A 27,505-nucleotide genomic window follows, 5' to 3' on the forward strand; every position below is an offset into this window, starting at 1 on the left:
GTAACGACCAGGTCTAGAAAAAACAGCTAAAACCCACTCTACACGTTGAATGGGCACACCTGCTAATTAACTCTCTTGCGCTTTCGTTCTCGCTTCGCGTAAAAAATTGAAACCGGAGTTAACTAGCTTCCTCAGACCACTTATTTAAATTGTCTAGCTCATCTTGCCTAGGCAACATAGGATTAAAGGTCTTTTGGCTACTGCTAGCAATTTTGGCCCAACAATCACGGGTTGGGCTGTTACACACACCATACAAAGATTCACATCATAGCATTAGCTAGCGTTCAAAGTTTCTTTTCCCAATTCATTGTCCCCATATGCATGATGCTCCAACAAGGATAGCAAGCTTACACGTCTCTAAGATAAGATTATTTGTAACCTGTCTTTTTTTAGAATCTGACTGAGCAGATATATCATTAAGAAGAAGAGAAATATAACGACGTGATCTTGCGAAACGAAAACCTACGAGACGCAAAGCTACAAAACCACAAAGACATGGCTTCAACACAACACACTAGAAAAAAGAAGATTTTTTTTCACCACAAAACTAATTAACCTAATGTAAGATTTTTTTTCACCACAAAACTAATTAACCTAATGTGCTCTAGTAGAGGAGGGGAGATGGCTGACTCTAGTATCTCCGGCGACTCGTGTGACGGTGATCTTGACGATCTCATGCGGTGCCATAACGGCCTTGCGTGATCGGCTCCATGGCAAGCCTCTCCTTCTTAGATTTCCAACATGAGTTGGATTTCCAGACTTCGATTCGCGATGGCTCTGGGACCGGCTCTGACTTTTTGGTCGCCCGGTGCGGAAAAAAAAATGGAGACCCCCATTCACCATTATACAAGATAATATTAAAAAACTCATTGTCATTAACGAATCTCACACTAATAAGTTTAAAATACAAAAGAGAAATGTCTCTAGATCATTTAAAACAATTTCTTCTAACAGTTTTAGAAGTCAAGGAGGCATCGAGACAAGCAGCCGGGCAGACAGTGGAGGAGTTGTCGATTGGTCTTCCTCTCTATCAGACTTGCTCTCTATACATGTAAACCTGCAACTGGGCATTGTTGGCACTTGTGACTTGACAGTATTAGCATAGCAACTTTTGGAGGCCCGGTGCGGTCGCCCGTTGGCACTGGCCCAGGGCCGGCCCTGCGTGTATGTTGACATGTTGTCTTGATTGCTGGGTTTTCTCTGTTGAATAAACTTACTGTTGTGTGCCTTAATTAGGCAGTACGTCTTCTCAACTAGGTGACTTCCGGGCGCGTTGCGGCAGGATCTAAGGTACAAAACTTTAGATACATGCATTGCAGCTAAGTGGTGTGTTATGTCAACCGTTGGAAATTTCAATGAAGGTGGAAAAATGGCACGAGGTTATTAAATTTTGTTGTTGGAAAAATAAAGTAACCATTGAGTCTACATCTAAATTAACTACCTCTATCATTATTTTTATAATCTCAATGTTCTCCTATATAAATGCTTCTAAATTACATACTTCCGACATTGTTAATCCAGAAAAGCTATCTTAGGGTACACATATGTAATAGGGAAAAGTCCAATTTACACCCTCAAACTATCATAAAAGTCCGATTTTATCCTTCAACTACAAACCGGATAACGGAGGCCATCCAACTGCTGAAACCGGATAAATTTGATCCTTTTAGGTGGTTTCAAAGGTAATTTTTTTATTTTATAAAAATTAAAAATATTCAAGTTTAAACTAAAAAATTATAAGTAATTCATTTTAAATCAAAAAATATAAAATGGGTGTCAATATTTTTCTAAAAATATAATCTATCTATTAGCACTCTTGATTGCTCGATGGCTAATTGTACTCTCACCATTCACGCACGACAGTGAGTCGTAGTTTTCCTCCTCTGCATACTCTTGATTGCTCGATGGCTGAATATACTCTCATCACTCACGCACGACAGTGAGTCGTAGTTTTCCTCGGACACTCACTACACCAAACCTTGGCGGCTATGATTTTCCGTGGCTTCCGAAAGAAAGCCGGTAAGAAAAATGTAATTTTCTTGGCTGTAGTGGTTAACCCCCAAGGGAACATATATTTCTTGACGGATGATGAGTTCCACCAAGGAATTTGCTCATTTCCTCGATGATTTTCTCTAGGCTGTCAAGAAAATTGATAATTTCTTTGACATTTTATTGAGCAGCCTAGGAAATGATGTGTTTCTTTGGCAGTTGCCAGCCAAGAAAATGACTGTTAAGTACATATCTTGCTTATTTTCGCTTAAACATATATAAGTGTTTGTATCTGCCTCGAGAATCCTGGAATGGAAACTTGCACTATCTTCTCTTCTTTCTTCTCGTCAATCACAGTGTTCGGGCGACGCCTTACTATTGATGTGGTCCTCCAGGAACGCACCCTTTAACATCGTAAGGTGTCTACGCCACCATGGATGCAACCTAATTCTAGTTAGCTCTCTTTTTAAAACGAACCGGATAGAAGAGGTGCCGATTATGTTTAGCGCTCGGATTATCATGAAAAATTAATTAACCAGAGTAGTTGGCATGAACCGGTGAAAGCCACTTGGTGGTGACATTTCGTGTTATCTCGGTGAGGAAAAGCCCCTCACGTGGCTGGCTTCGCACTGGCAGACAGTCTTCTCACCCTGTCCACCTCCGTGGCTCCATCCCTCCATTCCGTCTCTGACTGAAGTTTGGAGACAAGCAAGTTTTGCTTGGCTCCTCCGGGCTCCAGTCTGGTCCTAATATGCCTCGACGACAGCCGCGCCATTTCTGTGCCTGTCCGATCCCCTCCTCATGCATGAAAACATAATAATATCTAAGGATACGTTACATGCATATATAAAAGTTCACTGTGGGCGCCACGTGTGCATGTGTTCAAAAGTACATATTTATAGAGAAAATATGATGCATATATACTATATACATCAAAAAGAGAAGAGTTTACCTGATTATCAATTTGTGAGGAACAATGGAACATGTACGTTTGTGCACAAAAAGAGGCAAATGCAAGATCATTACGGTGTAACCACTACTATAACCAGGTAACAAGAGCAAGAATGCAAGAGATCAGATGTTTCTATCAGCATGCATGTCTGGCGCCACAACACGTGCATTATATGTTCTTCTTGCCTGCTTCTTCTTTCAGGAGGCCCAAGCCCAATGGTAGTACGCTACATGTACAAGGGGCTCTCATTCTCTCTTGCCAACCATTTTCTCAGCACGGGTGATATGCGGAAACCACGCAACACTTGGCGAGAAACGAGAGCGCCGCGTAGATGTAGCGAACTACATAGGGCTCGGGCGGTGATAGAGGTGTTGACGTTAGGGACCGGCTAATGCGTTAATTAGATTAGAAGGGCTCCTTTGCTGTTGATAAAAAGGAGTCACAGAGAGATTGAGAGAGAGGGAAAGCACGGCATACCCTCGTGCCCTAGGGCGGAAGCGGAAGCCGACGTGCCCGCCATTGGTGGTGTAGTGCGGGGATGGGAGTGGTTCGGTCGTAGACGTACGGGTCCCGGTGGTCGTCGGTGTGGTCGAGTCCGAGAGCTTGAGGTCGAGGCAGAGGCGCAGAAGACGTCCGGAGGGGATTTCCTGCCGCTGACCGCGCACGACTAGATCGGTTAGGTCAACTGTGGGTGGGGCGGCGGCGGCGCGTCGAACCTCGTGATGCGAGCCGCTGGCCCCCACCCCCTTTTATATTGCGCGGCGCGATGGGGGCCCACCAGCTAGGGTTGAGCTGGGGCGCCCCCGATCAGGGCGCTTGGGTGAGGTAGCCCATCGGCCCGTTAGGGTCCGATGGGCTAGGAGATCAATCTAACAGTCTCCCCCTTGATCTCACCCTGTCCTTTTCTTTTACTTTTACTTTTTCGCGTTTCGTCATGAATTTGTGTATAGAGCATGCCTCATCGTTCACGATCAACTGTCGATAGATTTAACGGCTACAATCCACGCTTCCATTCAGAGACGGATTCTTTAACCTTTTGGGCCCTTGTAGTCCGAAGATCACAGGCTATCCCTTAGCCCCATGCCAGCTACGTGTTCCTTGAACACGTTGGGTGGTAAGCCTTTCGTTAGCGGATCCGCAAGCATTTTCACTGTGCTTATATGTTCAAGATTTATGATCTGATCTCGGACTTTATCTTTTACAACATAATACTTTATGTCTATGTGTTTGGCAGCACCACTTGTCTTGTTGTTGTGAGCGTACATTACTGCGGGCTCGTTATCGCAGTACAACTGTAATGGTTTAGATATATTATCAACCATTCTCAGACCGGGTACGAACTTCTTTAGCCAGTTCACCTGCCCCGTAGCCTCATAACACGCAACAAACTTGGCATACATTGTGGACGATGTAGTGACGGTTTGTTTGCAACTTTTCCACGATATTGCTCCCCCGGCTAGGGTGAACACATATCCTGACGTAGATTTTCTGTCATCTCCTGCGTAATCGGAATCTGAGTATCCTACGATACGCAGAGATTCTGTTCTCCTGTACGTTAACATGAGGCCTTTTGTTCCTTGCAAATAGCGCAGAACTTTCTTTACCAATTTCCAGTGTTCTGGTCCTGGATTACTCTGGAATCTGCCAAGCAACCCGGTAACATAAGCTATGTCAGGGCGTGTGCACACTTGTGCATACTGTAAGCTTCCCACAGCGGAAGCATATGGTACCATTTTCATTTGCTCAATCTCATATTGAGTCTTGGGGCATTGAAATTCCCCATATCAGTCGCCCTTAACTATAGGTGCAGGTGAGGCACTGCATTTGTGCATATTAAATTTCTTCAGGACCTTTTCTATATATGTCTTTTGAGACAGTCCTAATACCCCTTTTAATCTGTCTCGATGAATCTCGATTCCTAGAACAAATCTTGCTTCACCGAGGTCTTTCATCTCGAAATGCGAGGATAAAAACTTTTTCGTCTCTAGTAGCAGATTGACATCGCTACTTGCCAGTAGAATATCATCCATGTACAAGATTAGAAAGATGTACTTTCCATTCTTGAACTTTGCGTAAACGCAATTATCCTCGACATTTTCTTTAAACCCGAATTCTTTTATTGTCTTATCAAACTTCAAGTACCACTGTCTTGAAGCTTGCTTTAGCCCATAAATCGATTTTCTTAGACGGCATCCCAATTTTTCTTTGCCTTCCACGACAAAACCTTTCGGCTGTGCCATGTAGACGGTTTCATCTAAGTTCCCGTTAAGGAATGCTGTCTTCACATCCATCTGATGTAATTCTAGATCGTAATGAGCTACAAGAGCCATTACGATTCTGAAGGAATCTTTACAAGAGACTGGGGAAAAAGTCTCGTTGTAATCAATTCCTTCTCTTTGTGTGTATCCTTTTGCCACGAGTCGTGCTTTAAACTTATCTATATTCCCTTGGGAGTCATATTTGGTTTTGTAGACCCATTTGCAGCCTACTGTTTTGGCTCCTTTAGGAATCTCCTCTAGGTCCCACACTTTGTTGGTACTCATCGATTTTATTTCGTCTTCCATAGCGTCAAGCCATTTCCACGAATGTTCACTTCTCATGGCTTCTTCAAATGAAGTGGGATCATCCTCCATTTGAATCTCTTCGCTATTATAGACTTCATAGTCATTAGAAATAGCGCGCTTTCTTATTCTTTGAGGTCTCCCGTGAGCCTGAGCCTGCGGTGCCTCATCTATTTGGGGCTGCTGGTGCTCCTCTTCTTGTGCGGCAACTGGCTCGTCAGGAGCCTGATGAATGGGTTCCTCTTCCTCATTCATCGTCACCACAGAAGGAGTCATTACAGGTATCGGCATCGCAGTGACTTGCACTGGCGGTGCAGATACAACGGGCAGCGAGAAAAAAGATTCCTGAATCACGGGATTGGGTGTATACACCCTCTTCTCCTCAAGATCAATTTTCCTTGTTGTGCCGCTCCCCGGGATCATTTGATCCTCAAGAAAAACTGCATGCCTCGTTTCTACAAATTTCGTTGATCTGTCTGTGCAGTAAAAACGAAACCCCTTTGATCTTTCTGGATAGCCAATGAAATGGCAAGATACCGTTCTTGAATCTAGTTTTGCAATGGTCGGGTTAAACACTTTTGCCTCAGCAGGACTCCCCCACACCCGCAGGTGATTTAGTGAGGGTACTCTTCCTGTCCACATTTCATACGGTGTTTTCGGCACCGATTTACTCGGAACTCTGTTGAGAATGTGAATGGCGGTTTTCAGTGCCTCCATCCATAAACTCACTGGCAATGTAGAGTAACTGATCATGCTTCGCACCATATCCATTAGGGTGCGATTGCGTCTTTCAGCCACTCCGTTCTGCTGAGGCTCGCCCGGCATCGAGTACTGGGCTACTATGCCTTGTTCCATCAGGAACTTCGCAAAAGGTCCTGGAACTTAGCCATATTGGGTATGTCAACCGTAGTATTCCCCTCCACGATCGGATCTTACGATTTTAATCTTTAAATCGTGTTGATTTTCTACTTCGGCCTTGAATATTTTAAACTTATCCAAAGCCTCCGATCTTTCTTTAATTGGATAAATGTATCCATAACGGGAATAATCGTCTGTGAATGTTATGAACGAGTCATAACCATTCACACTCTTTACATTAAACGGACCACAGATATCTGTGTGAATTATTTCTAATACGCCTGTGCTCCTCTTAGCATTTTTCTTTATTTTCTTAACGAATTTGCCTTTTATGCATTCAATGCATTGTTCTAAGTCAGAGAACTCTAATGGAGGAAGAATTTTGTTTTTAATTAATCTTTCTATTCTCCCCCTCGAAATATGGCCTAAACGACAGTGCCATAATTTCGACGACGTATGTTGAGTTCTCTTACGTTTTCTATTTGCGAGTGTAGGCGAGGATACATTCGCACTGTTATCGCATACGGAATTAACACTTTCGCGTAACGATATCAAATAAAGATCATTCTTTCTAAATGCAGTGGAAATTACTGTATCATTACATTCGATCAAACATTTCCCATCTCCAAAAAGACAAGAATAACCATCTATATCCAGGCGAGACACACTAATTAAGTTTCTGTGTAAAGAAGGAACAAATAAAACATCTCTAAGTACAATAATGAAGCCAGTGTCGAGTTCCAAATGAACGTCTCCTACTGCTTCAACGTCTGCCTGATCTCCATTCGCCACTCTAACTTGCTTTTCGCTTCTTTGAGTGGTTCTCGTCGAACGGAATCCCTGTAAAGAATTTGCAACATGAACAGTTGCTCCTGAGTCAATCCACCAAGTAGATTTTGAATATTCTATATACAAGGATTCATTTACAAATGAAATAACATTCTCACCTCTCTTTTCCATGATCATCTTTAAGTATTTGTGACAGTTCTTCTTGTAGTGACCCCTCTCTTTGCAGTAGAGACACTGATCCTTATCTACTAGAGCGTGTCCCTCCTGCGGTTTGTGCTGTTGAGAGTTTTTACCTTTAGAGGAGGATGAAGAAGAAGATGAAAAATTGCCTTTAAAGTTGGCATGCTTCTTCTTGTTCACATAGTTTAAGGATCCTCCAGTGGTGGACCTGATCCTTTCCTCCTCCTGAACACACATCGCAATAGTCTTTTCTATGTCCCAAGTTTGTGGTTGGGTGTTGTAATTGACAACAAAAGTGTCAAACTCTTTTGGTAACGAAGCAAAAACCAGATGGACAATGTGATCCTCCTTGAAGGCAAGGTCCAATGACTTTAGCTTGTTATTCAGGTTGACCATGCGATGAATGTGTTCTCTAATGCCACCGCCAGTGTATCTCTCTGAAACCAGTTGTTTGATCAACTGGGTTGCATAAGTCTTTGAAGAACCAGTGTATTGGTTCTTTAATTTTTCAAGATACTCTGTGACGGTGGCACAGTCTGGGATTGAGCCCATAATTGTAGGCTCAATCGTATTCTTTACCACTGCCAAACATTTCTTGTTGGCAGGGAGCCATTTTGCATACAGCCTCTCATATTCTGCTTTTGCTTTCTTGTAAGCAAGCTCTGTTTGCTTCCAAGAAGCATCTGTGTTTGTGTCCTCCCTTTCAGGAAGCACAGGCTCTGTAGGAGTCGGTGTAGCTAGGACCCAATCTAATTCACCCATGATGAAATAGAGATCCAGCTTTCTGTACCATTCATTGTAATTATCTCCCTTTAATATTGGAATATCGTTGATGGAAAACATCATTGATACTCCTCCTGAAAAACATCCATAAGTGGTGAAAACATTAAATTAAGGTCAAATAAAATTCATTGCATATGTAAAATACGACGTTGGTCATAAAATATGCAATAATCTTGTGTATTAAAACTAAAACACCGTTGGGCAGAATTAGAATTAATACATAAAAATTATCTATTAAAATTAAGGCATAATCTCGTTTTGTATTAAATCTAGAATACCGTTGGGCATAAATAGAGATAATACATGAAAAAAGTCTATGAAAAGTAATTCAGTAAAAATTGCAATATTATCACTTGTTAACGTTGGTCAAAAGATAATAATATTACAATTCAGAAAAATATCTATTTGCCTCGAAGAATTTAAATTATTCCGTTGGTTCAAATTTAAATTTCAAGGCAATTAAACAAAAGCATATAAAATATTAAATCTTTGCAGCGGAAAACTGTAATTCTATCAAAATGTGTCTAAAATTATCTTTTATAAACAGTGCATCAAGGTTCATTCTAGTTTGAATTTGAAATGTATCAAATTCAATCAAATTCTATTGGAGAAATACCTCTGGAAATTGAATAAACGATGCACTATTCTTTCTGTTGCAAGCAGCCCAAACGGACCACTCACTCTGCGAGGCCCAGCACGAAAAAACCGGGCTCACTCGCGCGCGCAAAACATGCGCTCGGCCTGCTAAGGGCCCGGCCCGCGTCCCCCGCGCACCCCCGCGCACCCCCCTTGTGCGGACGCTCGTGCTCGGGCCAAGGCAACCTGGGCCCGGGCCGCGCATTCCCATTCCCGCCTGGGCCGAAACTAGCCCACTCGCGCGCGGGACGATCGTAGCCGTTCGATCAAAATCAACGGGTACGCGTTGATTTCGGGCGGTCAAAAACCCCCGTCGCCGGCTCTCCCGAAACCCTAGCCCATTTGTTCCTTTCCCCGACGCCTGCTCCTTCTTCTCCACGCGAGCGCGCGAGTGAGCGGCCGTCGGCGACTGGCGGCGACCGGCGGGCGGCGGCTGCGGCGGCAGCCGCGGTGGCGGCGCCACCGTGACGCGCCTCGCCGGCGCGCGCGTCCACCGAAAGGTGGACGCGCCGCCGTCGAGGTGTTTCTCTGTGGTGCCCGTACGAGCCGAGCTCGATTCCGGCGTGGTGGCGCCAGATCTGGCCGGGAGGCGGGCTCACCGGCGGTGGGCAAACCGAGGTTAAGTATCTTCTCCCCGGTCGGCCTCTTTTCTTCTTTTTTCTTTTGCATCTAGGGTTAGGGTTTGGATCTAGGGTTAGGGGTTCACGGGTTGCACTGGGATTTTTCCGGGGATCTTTTCTAGGGTTCTTTTCTACTTCACTTTCCAATTCTAATCAACGCAAAATAGCTAGAGGCGACTGATACCATTGTTGACGTTAGGGACCGGCTAATGCGTTAATTAGATTAGAAGGGCTCCTTTGCTGTTGATAAAAAGGAGTCACAGAGAGATTGAGAGAGAGGGAAAGCACGGCATACCCTCGTGCCCTAGGGCGGAAGCGGAAGCCGACGTGCCCGCCATTGGTGGTGTAGTGCGGGGATGGGAGTGGTTCGGCCGTAGACGTACGGGTCCCGGTGGTCGTCGGTGTGGTCGAGTCCGAGAGCTTGAGGTCGAGGCAGAGGCGCAGAAGACGTCCGGAGGGGATTTCCCGCCGCTGACCGCGCACGACTAGATCGGTTAGGTCAACTGTGGGTGGGGCGGCGGCGGCGCGTCGAACCTCGTGATGCGAGCCGCTGGCCCCCACCCCCTTTTATATTGCGCGGCGCGACGGGGGCCCACCAGCTAGGGTTGAGCTGGGGCGCCCCCGATCAGGGCGCTTGGGTGAGGTAGCCCATCGGCCCGTTAGGGTCCGATGGGCTAGGAGATCAATCTAACAAGAGGAACAATAATGCCCCTATGCAGCCATTGCTGCCGCCACAGCTAGCGCCACTGTGACATCCCGACCTAATAAGGATGAATTTGAGCCCACTAGTAGCGCAAGTGTGAGTGGCATAGCATGTGTGGGGAGTTGTCCCACCTTGCTAGTTGAGTGTGAGTCTCACCAACATATAAACCCAAGTGCCAAGTGCATTTCAACCCCCGGGTTAACCCTTTTACGCGAAGTGAAGACGAAAACGTAAGCGGGGTTGGTGCGAGTGCGTGTTTTACTCAACGTGCGAGTAGAACTGAGCCATATTTGGAATGGGGGCGTTACAGCCACCGTGTCAACGACCTCGCATCAAAGCAAAAGCGAGGAGGATTAAGAACCAAAAGGTTTTACTGGTGCACAATCAACTTTATAAAAAAATTAAAATGGAAGAGAAACTTTATGTAATGTAACGATTAGTTTCACTACTACCACGACATTTCACCATTAATTTTGCACACATGATCGAGTTCTAATCCGGCGGAAAGAATCTATACTAATTGAAACTAAGGGGAAAGCCAGTGCAGTGAAAGATGGAATGGAGCGCGCAACGATGTAACAAAAGCAGAAATATTCAGCCTACCTCAAGAGTCAAGGCGGAGCAGCGGTGTTGGGCGCGTGGGAAGGAGAGAAGCAGCTGCTGCCGCTTGTGGCTAGTGAGAGAAATGAGCTAGAGAGAGTGGCACTGGCAGAGAGGTGATGGAGGATGGGAGCTCACCACATCCTTATATTGACGCACGCGCAAAGCAAATCAAGGAGATGTTGGCCGGATATCTAAGAAGTGATGAAAATTACAGTTCATTTACTCTGATCTTCATTTCCTTTAATTTCTAAGTAGACATAACCAGCCAACTCTAAGTTTACGGGAGTGGTTTTTTACACCCCGGAATATTACTCAGCCCAACTCTCTTTTCGCTCACCCAGGATTATTCACGTACCAGGCTGCCTCCAACGATGGGCAGCTATATTGGCTAGCCATTTCACGGTTTACCTGCCTCCTGCATTTTACCTGGCTAGCATGGGCCTCCTGTTTCCAACAAAACAGGAAAAATAGCTGTGGTTGTTGGCCCAATTTGTTTTCGCGCCAATGAACCGAAGCGCCACTTTTTCCCTCGCTTCGACGTGAGTTTTGGCCAAACCGTGCACCTGTGTTCTTCCTCACTGCTGCCGCCGTCTTCGACGCATCGACAACCTGCATTCTTCCTCACTGGGCAACCTTCTTCTTCCCCTTATTGTTTGAGACTTGACTCTTGTCGACTTCTTGAACCTCCGGGTCTTCAGTGGGTTGATGATGAAATGATGCAGTAGCAGCAGGGCTCACAGGCTCAATTGATACATCCATGTTATGCATTGATCCAGTAAATGCACCAGTAAGGTTGTACTGAAATAAATTATTTTTTGATCAATGAAGCATACAAAGTACATTAACCATAACCCAAAATAAAAAACGAAACATACCTTCTCAAGTTCCTTCATGGTTGAGGACATAGGGAGCGTCCACTCTTGGGTGTTGAACTGGTTATCCATCTAGAATGATAAGCTTCAGAACTACAAGCAAATAGACAAGGGTTCAGGATTATTTTGCCGCAGCACGCATCCCTACCGTCCCCAGCAGGCCATCATCTAATCCTATAAAAAACGGCTTCAATTGGAGCAACGGAAACATGAATCGAAAGCCACAGCTAGTTCAGTCGTGAATCTAGCCCGTACTGTAACTCAACCGTGAAGGACCACATGGAGGAAGAGATGTTGAGGGAGCATAGCCGTCTGGAGGCCACCTGACCACATTGACGACCTGCTCGACTTCTTCAGGTCGAAGTCCGCCACCGTCGTGCTCCTCCTGGACCCCTCAGTTTGACCCTGCTCATGGCGCCGGATCCATGGGAAAGAGGGGGAAGCGATTTGGGGACGCACGTGGTCGCCAACGGAGCTGCGCCGCTGCAGATCTTGTCAAGCTGCGCCCACCGCCCGCTGATTCCCTCGCGAGGTCCCAGGTGACAGTTGTGTGCGGGAGAAATGCCTCGCATGGCCAAGGCCAGCCAAATTGCTGGTTCTCTCTTCCCATGTATTTTGCCTGGGCTGTATAGCTGGCCCATTGGAGCGTCTGCGGTACCGATTGGCCAGCCAATATGGCTTTGCCTGTCCCGATACCTGGCCTATTGCAGCCAGCCTCACGAGCGGAGATAAACTAGCTGTAAACGGGAACGGAAACACGTGCCTGCTGTGAAAATTTTGGGCGCCGTCCTATATTTGTGGCTCCTTTTGTTCTATACGTTCATGCATGTAACCAAGTAGTTGCGATGTGGTGTCTGTGAATTTTGTGTCCTTGCAGTAGTTAATAGATCACACATGTTGTAGAATATATAAGACATGTCACACCCTGTTAACAGTCATTTTTTCTATGTTTATTTAGTAGTAGGTTCTCTTGGTGATGATGAAAAATGGTTGAATTACTCTTCATTTTCTTTCTGAATAAAATAACTAGCAAACTCTAAAATTTCTCAAACTCTATGGGAGAGTTTCTATACCCCCAGTATTATTACTCAACCAAGTCTCTTTTCACTCATCACCCAGCTGGTAATATTTTAAGTTTTATTTTGATATAAAATATTACTTGTAGAATTAAGATATACTCATTGTTCTCTCCCAATTAGAGGTCACTTCAGCTTTGTTGTAAGTAAAACTCCAACTTTAACCAAGATATTAGAAAACATATTAACATCTACAATACCAAAATAAATGCGTTGTAGAGGTATCTCAGTGTGCATTTAACGAAACAAATTCCATGTTGGAGGTCAAAGCTGGTTAAAGTTGGAGGTCATTTTTTGTGTGAAGGTCTGAGGGTAGCACTCGTTCAGGCGCGTCCTGTGACGCCCGGCCGGCAGCGGCCGCTCCCTGCCAAGCATGTGCCTGCCGTCGTCAAACGTCTGCGTACACAACAGAAAGGTGGCGGTGACGATCGGATCTCGCCGTGCAGGCAACAAACTAGGCAGCTTTTTTAGCTGTTTGTTGCTCCTTCTCTCTGTTGGTACGTTGAACTCATGTAAACGTAGTGATGAGCACATTTGATTTGATCAATGAAGATTATAGCCTGATTCTCCCAAATGTTCCATGCATGCTTTTCACCCAGTTACTGTGTAAATTAGCACCGTTGTAGTTGAAAACCATCAGTAACAAGACGAAGTCGTTACGTGTGATATATATCTGGGTTTTGTGTCATTGTAGTAGCTACTTAATTAGAAGTTCATTTTTTTACAGAATAAGACGCGTCCATGCTTTAGATCCTGTTTGGAGGTGCCAGTGCCAAGTTCTAAAGTTTAGTACTATTAGCTCATTTTCCCCATATAATATTTTGCCTTTATTTTTGAATTTGGTTAAACTTTAGCACTCTCGTTAAACTTAACACTTTTGTGCATTAGCACTAGAATCCAAACATGACCTTAGTCTCAAAAAGGGAAGAACGTGTTCATATGCTATATTCCAAAGGTTTTATTTAGCTGATCTGATAAATCTTTGCTGTTAGCGTGATTGGCGCTACGTGTGCTTGGCTCACGTTCAGGCTGTGACACGCCCGGCAACTGGCGCTCCCTCATGCATACAGCGCCATCCATGTGCATGCTGTCGCCAAACGTGTGCGTACACAACAGACGGGTGGCAGTTCGGACTTAGGACCGGATCGGATCATGCAGGCAACAAGCTTGAAACTTTTTTAGCTGTTTGTTGCTCCTTTTCATCACACGTTCCATTCATGTGTATACGTAGCTAAAAAATAGTGAGCATTTTGATGAATAGTATCGCTTGATTCTCTCCCAAATGTGTCCTAGCTATGCATTCACCCAGCTGTGTAAATACAGAGTTGTAGTTGAAATCATTACTAGTCGTTCTTGCAGTGGGTTACAGGAAGCACAGGACATGCTGATCTGCATCGATCGAAGCCTTGGATTGGGAACCTGCACTGTCTTCTCTCCTTTGTTCTCTTCAATCTTGGCGTTGGGACGACATCCCGCCATTGATGTGGCTCTCCAGGCATGCACCCCTTATTGTCATCAAGGGTTTACGCTGCCCAGGGGCGAAGCTAGGATATAATTAACCCCGGTGCACTCTCTATGCGTAGAAGGATGCTAATATAATTTACATGGTAAAATTTAGCCAACTACTAGAAATTTTCTTTTTCACCATGGTGCATCTGCACCAGGGAGCGACAACGTAGCGTCGCCCCTGGCGCTGCGTGCCTACATTGCATGGTTTTGCCGTGTGAGTTTCTCCGAGACATATACGCCGGCAAGAAGAGATTTGAGGATGTAGAGGCCATGGATGCAACATATATAGTTCTATTTGATTGTTCTTCGAAACGAGGCTCTGATTACTATAAAAGATTAATTAATCAGTGAAGTGTGTGGTTGGCGTGGAAGCCACTTGGTGGTGGCGTTTCATGTTTATCTCGGTGAGGAAAAGCCCCTCACGTGGCTTGTACAGATATAGCTCGGGCTCAAGCCTATACATGATCAGCCAGCGACCTATATATGGCTACAAACCCAAGATACAGGTACTAGCACGACTATACTTATCTAGGCCGATCATACAAAAGAATTAATTGCAATGATATGCATGGGAGATCACTTGATGATCAGTGGTCAGATCTTGGGTGTGCTGCAGGTAGCATCAGGCGGGAGCGCTGACAATGTTCTCACCTCATCCACCTCATATATATGTAACCAGATGATGATGAGATGAAGAGTGCAAGAGATCAGAGGTTTCTATATATCAGCATGTCTGGTGCCAAGCATTATGTTCTTGATTATCCGCTGCTTGCACTGCCTGCTTCTTCTTTCAGGAGGCCCGAACCCTATGGTAGTACGATACATGTACAAGGGGCTCTTACCCTCTCTCGCCAGCAGCCATCTCAGCATGGGTGATATGTGAAAACCACGCAACACTTGGCGAGAAACAAGAGCACCGCGTAGATGTAGCGAACTACATAGGGCTCGGGAGCTGATGACAGAGGAACGTCAACGACGCCCCTCTGCAGCCATTGCTGCCGCCACGGCGCCACCGTGTCGACAACCTCGCATCAAAGCACAAGCGAGGAGGATTAAGAACCAAATGGTTTTGCCTGTGCACAATCAACTTTGTCAAGAAAAAAAGTGAAACCGAAGGGAAACTTTATGCCATTCAACCATTAATCTCACTGCTGCAACTATATTTCACCATTTCCACACTTGATCGAGCTCTAATCCGAAGGAAAGAATCCATTTCGTCCCGGCCGGTGCAGTAGTACAATTTGTTAATTAATTAAAACTAATGGGAGAGTGAGCGTAGTGGAAGATGGGGAACAGAGCGGTGGTGTTGGGTGTGTGGGAAGGAGAGAGGCGGCTGCTGCCGCTTGTGGCTAGTGAGGGAAATGAGAGAGGGTGGCACTAGCAGAGAGGAGAGGGAGGATGGGAGCTCACCAACGTCCATATATAGACACATGCCCGGAGCAAAGGAGATGTTATTGGCCAGCTATCTAAGTGATGAAAAATGCAGTACGTTTACTCTCCATTTCCTTTCTAAATAAACACATATAACCAGCTGCCAACTCTAAAGTTAATTCCTCAAAGTCAGGGAGCGTTTTAATCTTTTTACACCCAGGAATATTACTCATCAGCCCAATGCAAAGGTCTCTTTTCACTTACCCAGTATGATTCCTACCCAACCTTAAACCGTGTCCCTATAAACAGGAGGTATTAGGAAAATTATTATATATTAACATCTACAGTACCAAAATAAATAACTATATATATTAAAAAATAGCTCATTGAGCATTTAACGAAACTAATTCGACAATAGATGTTGGTGCGTTTTTCACATAAACTCATCCGTCAAAGTTGGTGGTCATTTTTTTTCTATCAAGGATGACACGTTCAGCTGGTCCTGTGACACGCGCTCCCGTCGCTCTCTGCCTAGCATACCTGCTGCTACAGGGCCATGCATGTGCATGCCGTCGTCAGACATCTGCGTACACAACGGAACCATTAGCAATAATGAAAAAAAATCTAGCCAGTTTTCTGTCGGTTTTTAATCGTCAGGGATATTTCGTTTTCCAGTAGTGGTGGGACCTCTGGATGTTGTGCCATTGTAGTAGCTAGCTAGCTAGCTAGACGATCATTTTCTACAGAACATGAGACACGTCACACCCTGTTAACAATCCTTTTTTTTCTACCTATGTTCATGTAGTATGTACTAGCTAGTAGCCAGTATCAAGTGTGAACGATTGGTACGCAGTCTAGGCCGTTGCTAGCTGCTGCTTGGCATCATCGATCTGCAGCTTCTGCACGCCTCGCGCATGCAGAAAGAGAACCGGTTCAGAACAGCAAGCGATTCTATAGCTTCAGTAGTAGTGCCCCCAAGCACATGGACAGATGCTAGCTGCAGCTTCGTACTGCGCAACCGCCGCTACGTCACTTCAAGATCCGGGCGTCTGATCTGAAGAAATCTACAGGTGCAGACGGTGCACCTTGTGATCATCAAGTTTGAGGACGTACAGCATTGTTGAGGGTTAGCTACTACCATCAGAGAGAGAGGAGGCAAAAGAAATGATTTGCGCTCGTATATTCTGCAATTTCAGGAAAGAGTTTCAGGGTCCTCCCGTCCGTGAAGAAGAAGACGAGGAGGAGGAGGAGGAGGAGGAGGAGGAGGTTTCCTTTCTTTGCCGGCGGCCTGGCCACGGAGGGGGAGGGTCAGGTGGGCCGGCGGACGCGGGACGTTTTCTTGTAGCCGCCGCAGCTCTTTCTAGTGCACACGTGCCTCCATTTCTGGCCCACTATAGAAGTGGGTGGAGGGGAGCGGCAGGCTGGGCCGGTGGCCTGGCCATGGAAGGCTCAGGCGGGCCGGCTTTTGAGTGGGTCGGGGCGGGACGTTTTCCAGCCGCCGCCGCCGCTCTGGCAGCGGCAGGCGGCGATGATCGGCGGCGGCGGCGGCAGGCTCTGCTCTGGACGGACCCGCACGAACCACACCGTCGATCGGTGTAGGATGGAGGCACACGAGGTGCTCGCCGCCCCTGGTCGGGGTTGCCAACCACGCCGGCGGCAACTGGCAACGTACCAGTGTTATTAGCTGTAACTACGAACGATCAAATAATCTCTCGCGCTACAGTAAATTTGATCTGGAAATCGCAGAGATATGGAGTAGATGAAGCAAATAGATGGAGTAGCAGCTCACGAAATAGATACATTTTGTTCTTTTTTTTACCATCAAGGTGCTTGTAATTGGGTCGATGACCCCCGGTGTTCGCATGATCGTGGATGATATGACTAGCTATTATTTGATTACCAATAAGGTAATACTCTCCCTCAAAAAAAACCTTGCCTAGAAGCTGAAAAAAAAAGAAAAAGAAACATCCGCACCCGCACGTGTTTTTTTTCTCGAATGCGCAAACAGAAGTTTACAACAGTCACTCTGGCAAAAGCCACATAGGAACTACAAGTTCAGATAGACAAGGCTAAAATTATTTTATGTCCAAGGGTGCGTTTGTTTCCAAATCTCTAAACTTTAGCCCCATCACATCAAAGAGAATCTTGCTATTTAGAAGTATTAAATAAAATCTGTTTATAAAACTTTTTGCACAGATGGGTGCTAATTCGCGAGACAAATTTAATGAGCTTAATTAATCCATAATTTGCCACAGTGATGCTACAGTAATTATCCGCTAATCATGGACTAATATACCTTATTAGATTTGTCTCGCAAATTAGCCTGGGATTCTGCAATTAGTTTTGTAATTAGACTTTATTTAATACTTCTAAATAATAAGATTCTCTTTGATGTAACGGGTCTAAATTTTAGAACTCAGTAAACGAACACACCCTAAGGAGCCAATCTCTGCCGTGTCATGTCATGTAACCAGGATTGGATGCTACAACCGACACAAATAATCTCCACCATACCTTATTATTAACAATAAGATACTGTTTGAAAATGACTAATATGAAAACATTATCCGATGGCGAACTCTTTCGTGCCAAGCAACAATACGCGCGGATCACACCACCATTATACATGTTTAGTTTAATAATACAACATAAACTAGTGCCCATTAGGTGACACTTCACGTCGTCCCCATTCTGATCTCTCCACTCTTCTTCCAAGGTTGCCCAGCCGATCGAGCCGAGCTAGCAACAAATTGCAAAAAAAAAACAATTCAATTCCGTTTATACATTGGTAGTAGAAATAATTAATAATTATACTAAGCTTGTACGAGAAGCTACCTCCAAATGGATTTGGATGGACGAATGAGCCAGCCTCTTTTTCATTACCTTTCGGATGTCATCAGCTTGACATGCAGGCCGGCAGGTTAATGTGGCTCCCTTTGAAAAAATTGTGGCTAGCTACTAGTGAGTGTTGTTTTCCAAGATCCAAAGCGTGCACACAAAAGTCACGGCCACCAGGATATGATCTCTTATCTTTTTCGATCTCCTACTACTGGCCGAGGTTGGTACTAGTCGTATTTGCATGTGTGATGCATGCATAGCTTAGCCCGATTTACACCTTTATGCCTTATCTTTCTTTTCTACTCCTTCTGTTCTAAACTATTACTCATTTTGATTTTTCTAAATACATAAATTTTGTTATGCACCTAAACTACCTAGATGTATAATAAAAATTATACATCCGGAAAATTCGAAACCATTAATAATTTGGATGGAGGGAGTACAACAAAATGTAATTCTCACCCCTAAATATTTGGTCAGGCATACGAATATGCTTATTGTCTCAAGTACTTGATAGTTTTTTTCAAATTAATTATATTTCTAAAAATTGTCTGAGTGTGGATTACTCGATTCATAGTAAAAACTATAAACCTAGACAAGTCGAAACGACTAATAATTTGAGATGGGGTGTGTATTTCATGGATCGGATACACATTATTTGCATTTGTTATGAAAGAAATTGCGTGCATATGTTCTGAAACAATCACAAACCGTGGCGTTAGAATCACTATTGATTTTGTTTCGAACAAAAAAGTCACTGTTGATTTGAGCACCAACCGTAGCAGTATAGTACTAGCATTTGCAAGGATGGGCATGAACAGACCGAACTGAAGAGACCGCTGGATCGGATACCTCCCCCTGCCCCTTCCGGCTGGCCCACCGCCGGCCTCGTCCATCGCATCTCTGCCTGATCGATCCGTCGGTCAGGCTGGCGCCTGGCCGGGGATCCGGACAACCGCCGGCAGCCGCTCGCCAGCGTGCGCCACCATCATACATGCACCTGCTAATCATGCGTACGCCCGGCGGAGGAGGAAGAGGAAGAAGAGAAAAAAAAAACAAGGCGGTCGGCGAGCGTCCGGACAAAAAGACAGCCGGCGATGGAGCTCCGTCCAGAGATCCACCTCACGCAGTCACGCCTAGCGGATTTGCAGGTGGGAATGGGAAGAGGCGACCGCCCGGCCGGGGTGGCGAACGCGCGGAGGCGACGTTGTAGACGCCCCTACCTCGATGGACGGACGGGTCGGCGTGGACGATACTGCCCCTGGGGAGCGGTGACGCCGGCGGGGAGGATACGTACGGCCGCGGCTCGCGACAATTGTTCCCCGTCCTGGCCTCGGGCCTTTACTGCTCCCGCGAGGACGGCGGCGGGATCGTCGGCGGCGGAAGCCACGGCCATGCTTAGGATTTTCTGGTTGCAGTGGTCACGCGCGAGGGGGGAAAAAAGAAAAATTGGATCAGAAGAATTTTGGAAAAACACTATCAAAAGATTGAGTTCTAAATTGTACTTCATCCATCCCATCCATCCCGCTATACACTAGAAAAATTAAAACGATTAATAATTTAAGACACATAGAGTAGCATGAAAAGATTGCTTCGGTAGAAAAACACTACCAAACTCACGCAAGCACCTTAGGGCAAACAGCAATCACACGCACGCATCCAGGCCACACGCACTCCAGACAAACGCGTACACACACCCCAGACCACACACCGACGCCAGAGAAACGCACGCACGCAGCAGAAGGAGGTGTCAGCTACCAGGCCGAGGCCACTGGCGCGCCTCCATGGAGGAGGAGGCGGTGGCGCGGCAGCAACTTCTCAGACCTCTTCTCCACTCATGAGCGTATGCTTGTAAAGTCTCCTCTCGAAACAATCATCACAAGCTGATACGAACCACATCTAAATTCTCCAAAAATTAGTTGCTGAAATGGAGTATGGAATTGCAGGTGTATTGCTCTCCAATTGTTTTTCTTTTCACTTTTTGAGCAAGGTAAAGTGGAGTTAAGAAAAATACTAAAAGGCTATAACATAGCATTCTTTTGATGGTATTTTCCACATCTCAATCTTTTGGTGGTATTTTTCTAAAATTTGGATCTTTAGATGGTACAGATCCAATTTTCAAAAAAAAAGTTTCCGAGTGTCACATTCTTCCATACGTAGGTTGAGCATTCATAACTTGTATAACATCGTCGTGAACACCTACGCGGTGTCAATGGCATCCTCAGTGTGGAGTCGGAGAAATTGAAAATTCAAACTATTTCGGAAAAGTTAAAAATAGTGCTGAAGTTTTTAAAATCAAGTCAAATTTTGAAACTTATTAGTGGGGTGGAAGTGACCTCGTGGGAGCATGTGCCCTTGTACTTATGGTATTCGCTTTTCTCTTATATTATCCTCAGTTGTAAGTTTCTGTTCTATTTTTTGAAAAAAAAAAGTTTCGATTCTTACAGAGCTGGTGGTTCAAGATCCTTAACTCAACAAGACCGGTGGAAGAGATTTGACAGCTTGTATGCTCTTATTTCCTGACGATAAGAACAAGATTTGAGTTACCGCTACTAACATAGTGTTTAGCGCTAGCTTCATCTCTCGTGTAATAGCACACTAGTGAATTGGGTTGTAAGGTCGTCAAAAACACGTCGCAAGTTATAATCTTTAGAACCTTCTATCTTAATATAAAAATGTGTATCTTTCGTGCGTATTCTGGGAAATAGCACATCATCTACGTGGAACAACGAAACATTGAAATGAGACAAACCCTACATTAAAAGTGAAAATCTTTTATCTGAGATCCAGATAGCACGAGACTTCCGTTGGTAAAGATAAGTTGCGTGTAGAAATACAATACGATATGCTAGGTTGAGTAAAAGATGACCTATGGTAAAAATAAAATCGGTGCAAAATAAAAAGGATGTTGGTATGATTTGCTTTTCTAAAATCTACTGTACACATGCCTGCCACGATACGGTACCGGTAATATAAAACCGCCCGTAGTAAGTACGTACGGACGTGATCCACCGACCACCCGCGAGATTACTAGCTAAAGTAAAACGGGCGCCTCCCGTGAATTTTCTACGGTACATAACACGAACAAGGACCCGTATAGCACCCCTCCGAGTTTCTACGGTACCATGCACGTGTCTACAACCGTCGGTTACCGTGAGAAACCACACGTACGGTCGCGTGTGCCGCCCGTTCGGGCCGTGGTCCGCGCCGTAACGGGACGGGAGGGGCAGAACCGTCCGTCCGCGCGGGGGGACGGGACGGCCGTTGCCGCGGCGCGCCCTCTCTCTACTCAGGCGCCAGCGTCGGGCACGGGCGCGAGGCCCCCACGGCACCCCGTCCCGTCGCGTCGCGTCTCCCCCGAGTCCACCCCGTTCCAGCCGCGCACCAACTCCTCTCCCCTCCCCCTCCCTCCGCGCTGCCAGCCAGCCAGCCAGCCCGGCACCATCAGTGGGTGGGTGGGTGGGTGGTTGCCTGCCTCCGCCTCCGCTCCACTCCACCGCGCCCGCGGCGATGGCGCCCGCGCTCCCGCGCTGCTGACCCCCGTAGCCGCCCGCACCGCGGTTGGTTGGCAGGTAGGTTGGTGGGTGGGCGGCTGCGGCGCGCGAGCGGGCGATCCGGAGCAGGATCTCGGCGGCGCGGATCTCGGCGCGCGCGGGGCGATGGAGGAGGACGGCGCTGCTGCGGCCGCTGCCGCAGCGGTGGAGAATGGCGCGGTGGTGGAGGCGGAGGGCTACGTCGTCGTGAAGCCGGACTCGGAGGGGCAGCCCGCCGGCGATCGGGGGGATCTCGCGGCCGAGCAGGAGGCGGCGCCGGCGGCGGAGGGCGGATCTGAGGCCGCCAGCCCGTCGGTAGCGCCGGCCGAGGAGGCGGCGCCGGCACCGGCAAAGGCGCCGGCCAAGGTGAATTCCGCCTCCCGGCCTTCGCTCACCGCGCGTACGAGGTGGTGTGATCCGGTACTGACGTCCGGTGTCGCTCTGTGCGCAGAAGGCTGGATCCGGGGACGCAGCCGGGGCGCGGAAGGGGAAGCTGCCGAACGGCAGGGTGCCCGCCGCACCCGCCGCCGCGGCCAAGGGGAAGCGTCCCGGCGTCCTGTCGCAGAGCGCCTCGTTCCCGGCGCGGGGCCCGGCCGGCGGCGCCAAGAAGGCCGCAGCCGTGGTGGGCGCCGCGGCAGCAGCGGCTGCCGCGCCCAAGCAAGCCAAGGCGGTTGTGGCCAACGGATCAGGATCAGCGGCGGCGCCAGGTTGGTCTCGGTTTGCTCTCCGGTTGGATAGGTAGCGTGTTTGTCGTGTTTGCTCAATTGTGTGGGGCGGGATTGAATTTCGTGCAGGACGGGCAGTGGCGGACAAGAAGCCAAAGGCGAATCCGGCGCGGACGCCTGTTGCTCGCCGGACGATGGTAAAGATCCTTCCTTGACTGCTCTCGTGCTTGAAGCTGGCATCTTTTTCGTCTATTTTTAGGTGCGTTGTGGTAAGACTTTTGGTCCGGTTTTCTTTGACTTAGCCTGCCAAGTCTGGATCAGTGGATGCGGCCGCGCCAAATGATGCAACTCCCACAGTCCAAGAGTAAGTGCTGGACCACTACTAATCCAGATTTGGGCGTGCGTTTTTTCCTCTTTTGCGTTGCAATTTCAGTTATCGTTTCTAAATAGAACGCGCCATTATTGTCTGTTGTCTGGACATTTGCTATTGATCCCATTTCTGATGCTTACTAGAAATGATTCAATCAATGTTGTTGTCGCACTAGATCGACTAATCAGAACCGTTATCAATTTATGATTTTTATCAAAAGGTTTGGTGTTTTCTTTTGCTGAAACTCTTGATATTGGGTATCAGGTCACATGAGAACGCCGCCAAACCATTGAAACAAGCGCAGCCAGGGAAAACAGATGATGATGTGCGCTCCACCACATCGTAAGAAATTCTTCATGATAGAGTGATAGTCCCTTATTTATTCTTCCACGTGGTACCAATATGATTGTCGTCATTCTGTGTTGTTTTGCAGAAGTACAAATACTCCTCGTGCAGCAGCTCGCAAGAGTGCTGCTGCTGGCTTTAGTTTCAGATTGGAGCAGCGTGCTGAGAAGCGAAAGGAGGTGAGCACTAGTTTTCCACATTGGAATTGTCATATTTTGTCGTGTTTCCCTTTTCTTTTACTGAAAGGCCTTAATCATTTCTTGCTCCCAGTTCTTCCAAAAGCTTGAAGAGAAAATCCATGCAAAGGAGATTGAACAAACAAATTTGCAGGAAAAATCCAAGGTGGGAGTTGCTTTCATATTATTTGCGAAAAGAAACTTTGGGGTATTTGTATGTTTTAGTGCTGAAATTAATCTATACACACTCAGGAGAGCCAAGAGGCTGAGATCAAACTTCTGAGGAAGAGCCTGACATTTAAAGCGACACCTATGCCAAGCTTTTACAAGGAGCAGCCACCTAAAGTCGAGTTGAAAAAGGTACTGAGTTGATTTACTTGATGTCTGAGGCTGCTGTGTATATTTTAAATAAATGGCTCCATGCAATTTAAGTACTCCTGTTTTCCTCTTTTAATATCAAGGTTCACATTGGGTGCGGTTTGATAAGTTTCCATATGCATTGTGTCCTTGTGATTTATGAATGGTCTATTCCCGATAATAATATGCTTACAATCCTAGATCTTTGCTATTCAATTGGTGGAGTCACAGTAAACCATCTCTCCTGGCCTTATTATTAGCAATTCCCACTAGGATATGTTTTAGAGACATGCTTACGGTTGTATGCTCATATGTACATCTCTTAATATTTGAGACTTGAGAATTTAAAAACCATCATAATTAGATTTATGTGTTATACTGACACGGATGCTACATTAAATTTAACTGGAATACATTTCCATTCTCTCGTAAAAAAAGGACGGAGAATATGTTTTCGTTAGAGACTATGGATAGGAATGCACACTATAAATTGAGCAGAACTATGTTTATAATTTATATGATGCACAGTGCATTTTGAGCACCTTTTGTTTTGTGCCATGATTGTTCATTATGGTTATTGCTTTGTGCTTCTGCTGCCATAATCACTTATTTCGTTGAGATTAACTGCTTTCTGTTTAACGTGATTTTGGTTGTGCATTGAATTTGATATAGGCCCAGTTTGTTTCAGCTTTTGGCTGATTTTGAGAGCACGATTTTGGGAAATCCAAAAGTCAGATGACTCCCAGAATCGAGAATCTAGCTGATTATGGATTCTCGATTCTGAATTTTGGGAGTCATCTGACTTTTGGATTTCTCAAAATCGAGCCTTCAAAATCGGCCATAAGCTGAAACAAACAGGGCCATAGTTGCATGTATAGTAAACTTTGTTTGCATTTGGTTTAGTGCTACATATACAGTTGGTGTGATAAACATTAGAGGCTTGTTGAAAAGTGCAGCTTACTTGAAGTGCAGAATATCAAGCATAAGAGCCAAAATGCTTGTAATGTATGGATAGTACTTGCAGTTTTCAATAGTTTGCTGTGGTGCTTCTTTGGGGGCTTGTAAAGTACTAAATGAACTAGCTAGCGTACGACTTTTGAGGGCTCCATTGTAGATCTTGAAGTAACTAATGAGTTTTTCTTACAAGATCCATTAAGGCAGTATACCTTTCGCATTTCTTTCATATATTTGATCACCTGAATTATTTTCTGTTATGATTTCCATCCAGATATGATGGAATTCGTTATCAGATAACCATTAAGATCTGCAGTTGGTGAAGCACCTTAATGTGGATTTCAGACCATGACATGTTCTTGTCAGCGAGATCTATATTAGTGAAATCATTCCTTCTATATCACAGGAAGTTACAATATTAGTAGTGACAAAACTTGTTTAAAGTTTATCCAGCCATTCATGTTTCAGGATCTAGTAAACAATTTGTCATTTTTTCACTGTATGCACAGTTTCACAGTGTAGTTGAAATTCGTTTCTTATTTATTGATATTCCAATGTTTTGTCTCTTGTGTGCATATCCTGCTAGGTTGGATCAAAAATATTGATTAAGCTTCCTGAATATTATGTTCTTGTACACACACACACTTGTCACAGTAGTAATTTGGCACACCTTAAATACAAGTTTCTCATACTTTGCTTGTGCAGATTCCCCCAACACGTGCTAGATCACCAAAGCTTGGGCGGCACAAGCCAATTACTTCTGCTACTGCTGCTTCTGCAGATGGTTCTGTATGTGACAGCCCACGGAGCACAGCGAATTCTGGCAAGGTAAATGAAGTTGCGGAAAATAACAAAGCTCGGGCTCCTGCAAGGAAACCTGTCCAGAGATCAGTCACAAAAACTGCATCCCAAGTGTCTGGGACTGCTAAGGCTGACCCAAGGCCTGTCGTTACAAAGCCCAAAACCTCAAACTCGAAACCTAAGGTTTCAAGGGCAAAAGCTGCGCAAGTACATGACAACCCTGTTGAAGTTCCCCCTTCAGAACCTTCTGCTCCAGAAGAGCCCACCATCGAACATGGTGTTGGAGAAGCAACAGGACTTGATCTGGCTGCCCCATTTGTCACTTCGAATGAAGTCCCAGTCCATGGTTGATATGCACCATTTTGCCTATTCATTTCCTTCTTGCAGTTCTGTGAATAGTGAGGGTATGTGCTTCATTGAAAGTTGAATCTCTCAAAATTGTTGGGTCATGGGGTTATCGTTTCCTGAGTAGACATCCATTTTTTTTCAGCTTGTCATTGAGCATGCCATGTATATTGCTTTGATATTTTGTCCATGTTTACATTTCCCAATCATGTGTATATTGGATTTGTATGTCGTTGGACACCCTAGGATTATTGCAATACATTAAGGCAACTTTGTGGATTATTTTGTGATTAAGGTCCTGTTACTTGGAAATTGTTTACCCTTCTCTGTAAGAATTGTGCTGGTCCCTAGTTGGTTTTTACGTCAACTCCCCTTTTTTACTCTAGGAAAAGACTCGTAAAAGATGACTAGTGTCAAAGTCGAAACGTTTGACCATATATAATCTTTTTCTCTGTTCTGTAAATTACACAAGTAGGTCTGTATAGGTGCTTACAAATATGTTAGATTATCACTAGTTATCAAATGCTATGTTAATGTAGTGCACGTGTTCATTGCACTTCAAAAACTAAAATAAACATTTCTCTTGTTTTAAAAGTAGAACACCGATACACATAAGGAAAAGTGGAAATAATAGTGTTCATTCAACCATCATCGATTATGCTCTCGAAATATGACTATCTGCTACGAAACATACAGGTAAGATTCATACCTTATAGAAAAAAAGGATAAAGGCATAAAGCACTTGTACTTTTTTAAGACTCCAAGATAGTAAGATTCATGCTTGTGATGGTACGCCTTAACCACCAGCTCCACCTACTTATGATGGCTCCCTTCTCGTTGTACAAAATATAAATAAATAGGGATATTGGTGACATCTATAGTGACAATTTGACTGCCAATTTTAAAAATAATATTTAAATACAAAACTTTATATGAAAGATTTTTTTACTATTTTTTGAAAGTGACTTACTTTTGTGAATTGGAATGGCATTCATGCTTAGCGAGGGCTGCCTATCTGTATTCTTTTTGTCTTCTTCTAACATGCTACTCTATTGTTGCAATGTCATAATAAAAAGCACTATTTATTAGCATCAAGCCCTTCTGCGGTAGTACCTCGCTCTCTAGCAAGCACCAATCTCCAACCTCCAACATTAAAAGTTTGGAACTCACTAGAATATCTACGTCTCCTCTTTCCTATAAATTTTCATTTTGCATTCAAGTAATCAAATGTAAAACCAACATCGCTACTCGATGTGGAAGTAAAATGATAGAATTTCACATCGAAAAGCAAGATCTTCAATCAAAATGTAAACTCTAGATAGAAATGCATAATTTATTTGAAACTTGCTAAATGAAATATTAGACAGATTGATAAACCAAAGGAACCATGTGTTGAGCCCATTCCATTTCCTCTAAATCTAGTCACCTTCGCCTTCTCACCCACTAGCACCTTTCTCCTTGACATGAACTTTACTAGTGCGTTATGCTAACAAAGCACTACTTTAGTAGTAATATATCCTGCGCCACAACCTCGGTCTAACAAATCAAATAATGGATTGCAAAATAAGTGAGTGGTGCAATCCTAATACCATTGGTGACTAGATTTCCTAGATTGCAAT

General features: G+C 45.2%; 1 protein-coding gene across 2 annotated transcripts; it reads left to right on the forward strand.

The window, feature by feature from the left end:
* The first annotated feature begins 21,660 nt into the window (after positions 1-21,660).
* On the forward strand, positions 21,661-26,198 carry LOC112903193 (protein WVD2-like 4). 2 transcript variants are annotated; one of them, XM_025972412.1, is made up of 9 exons: positions 21,661-22,239; positions 22,328-22,580; positions 22,668-22,735; positions 22,841-22,902; positions 23,173-23,250; positions 23,342-23,432; positions 23,524-23,595; positions 23,682-23,789; positions 25,446-26,198. In XM_025972412.1, exons 1-9 carry the CDS (start codon positions 22,000-22,002, stop codon positions 25,890-25,892), a joined length of 1,419 nt encoding a protein of 472 aa, XP_025828197.1. In that variant the 5' UTR covers positions 21,661-21,999; the 3' UTR covers positions 25,893-26,198. The 2 variants fall into 2 exon arrangements, with proteins under 2 accessions (XP_025828197.1, XP_025828196.1); XM_025972411.1 differs by having other exon boundaries at positions 21,662-22,239; positions 22,325-22,580.
* The last annotated feature ends 1,307 nt before the right edge of the window (positions 26,199-27,505 follow it).

This window comes from Panicum hallii, chromosome 8 (genome assembly GCF_002211085.1).
Source record: "Panicum hallii strain FIL2 chromosome 8, PHallii_v3.1, whole genome shotgun sequence".
Taxonomy (NCBI): Eukaryota; Viridiplantae; Streptophyta; class Magnoliopsida; order Poales; family Poaceae; genus Panicum; species Panicum hallii.

What these genes read in the sequence shown, in the direction of transcription:
- LOC112903193 (XM_025972411.1), top strand. Translation starts at nt 22,000, where the DNA reads ATGGAGGAGGACGGCGCTGCTGCGGCCGCTGCCGCAGCGGTGGAGAAT. An exon ending in GTGCTGAGAAGCGAAAGGAG is followed by an intron (nt 23,433 to 23,523) that starts GTGAGCACTAGT and finishes TCTTGCTCCCAG; the next exon opens with TTCTTCCAAAAGCTTGAAGA. An exon ending in ATTTGCAGGAAAAATCCAAG is followed by an intron (nt 23,596 to 23,681) that starts GTGGGAGTTGCT and finishes ATACACACTCAG; the next exon opens with GAGAGCCAAGAGGCTGAGAT.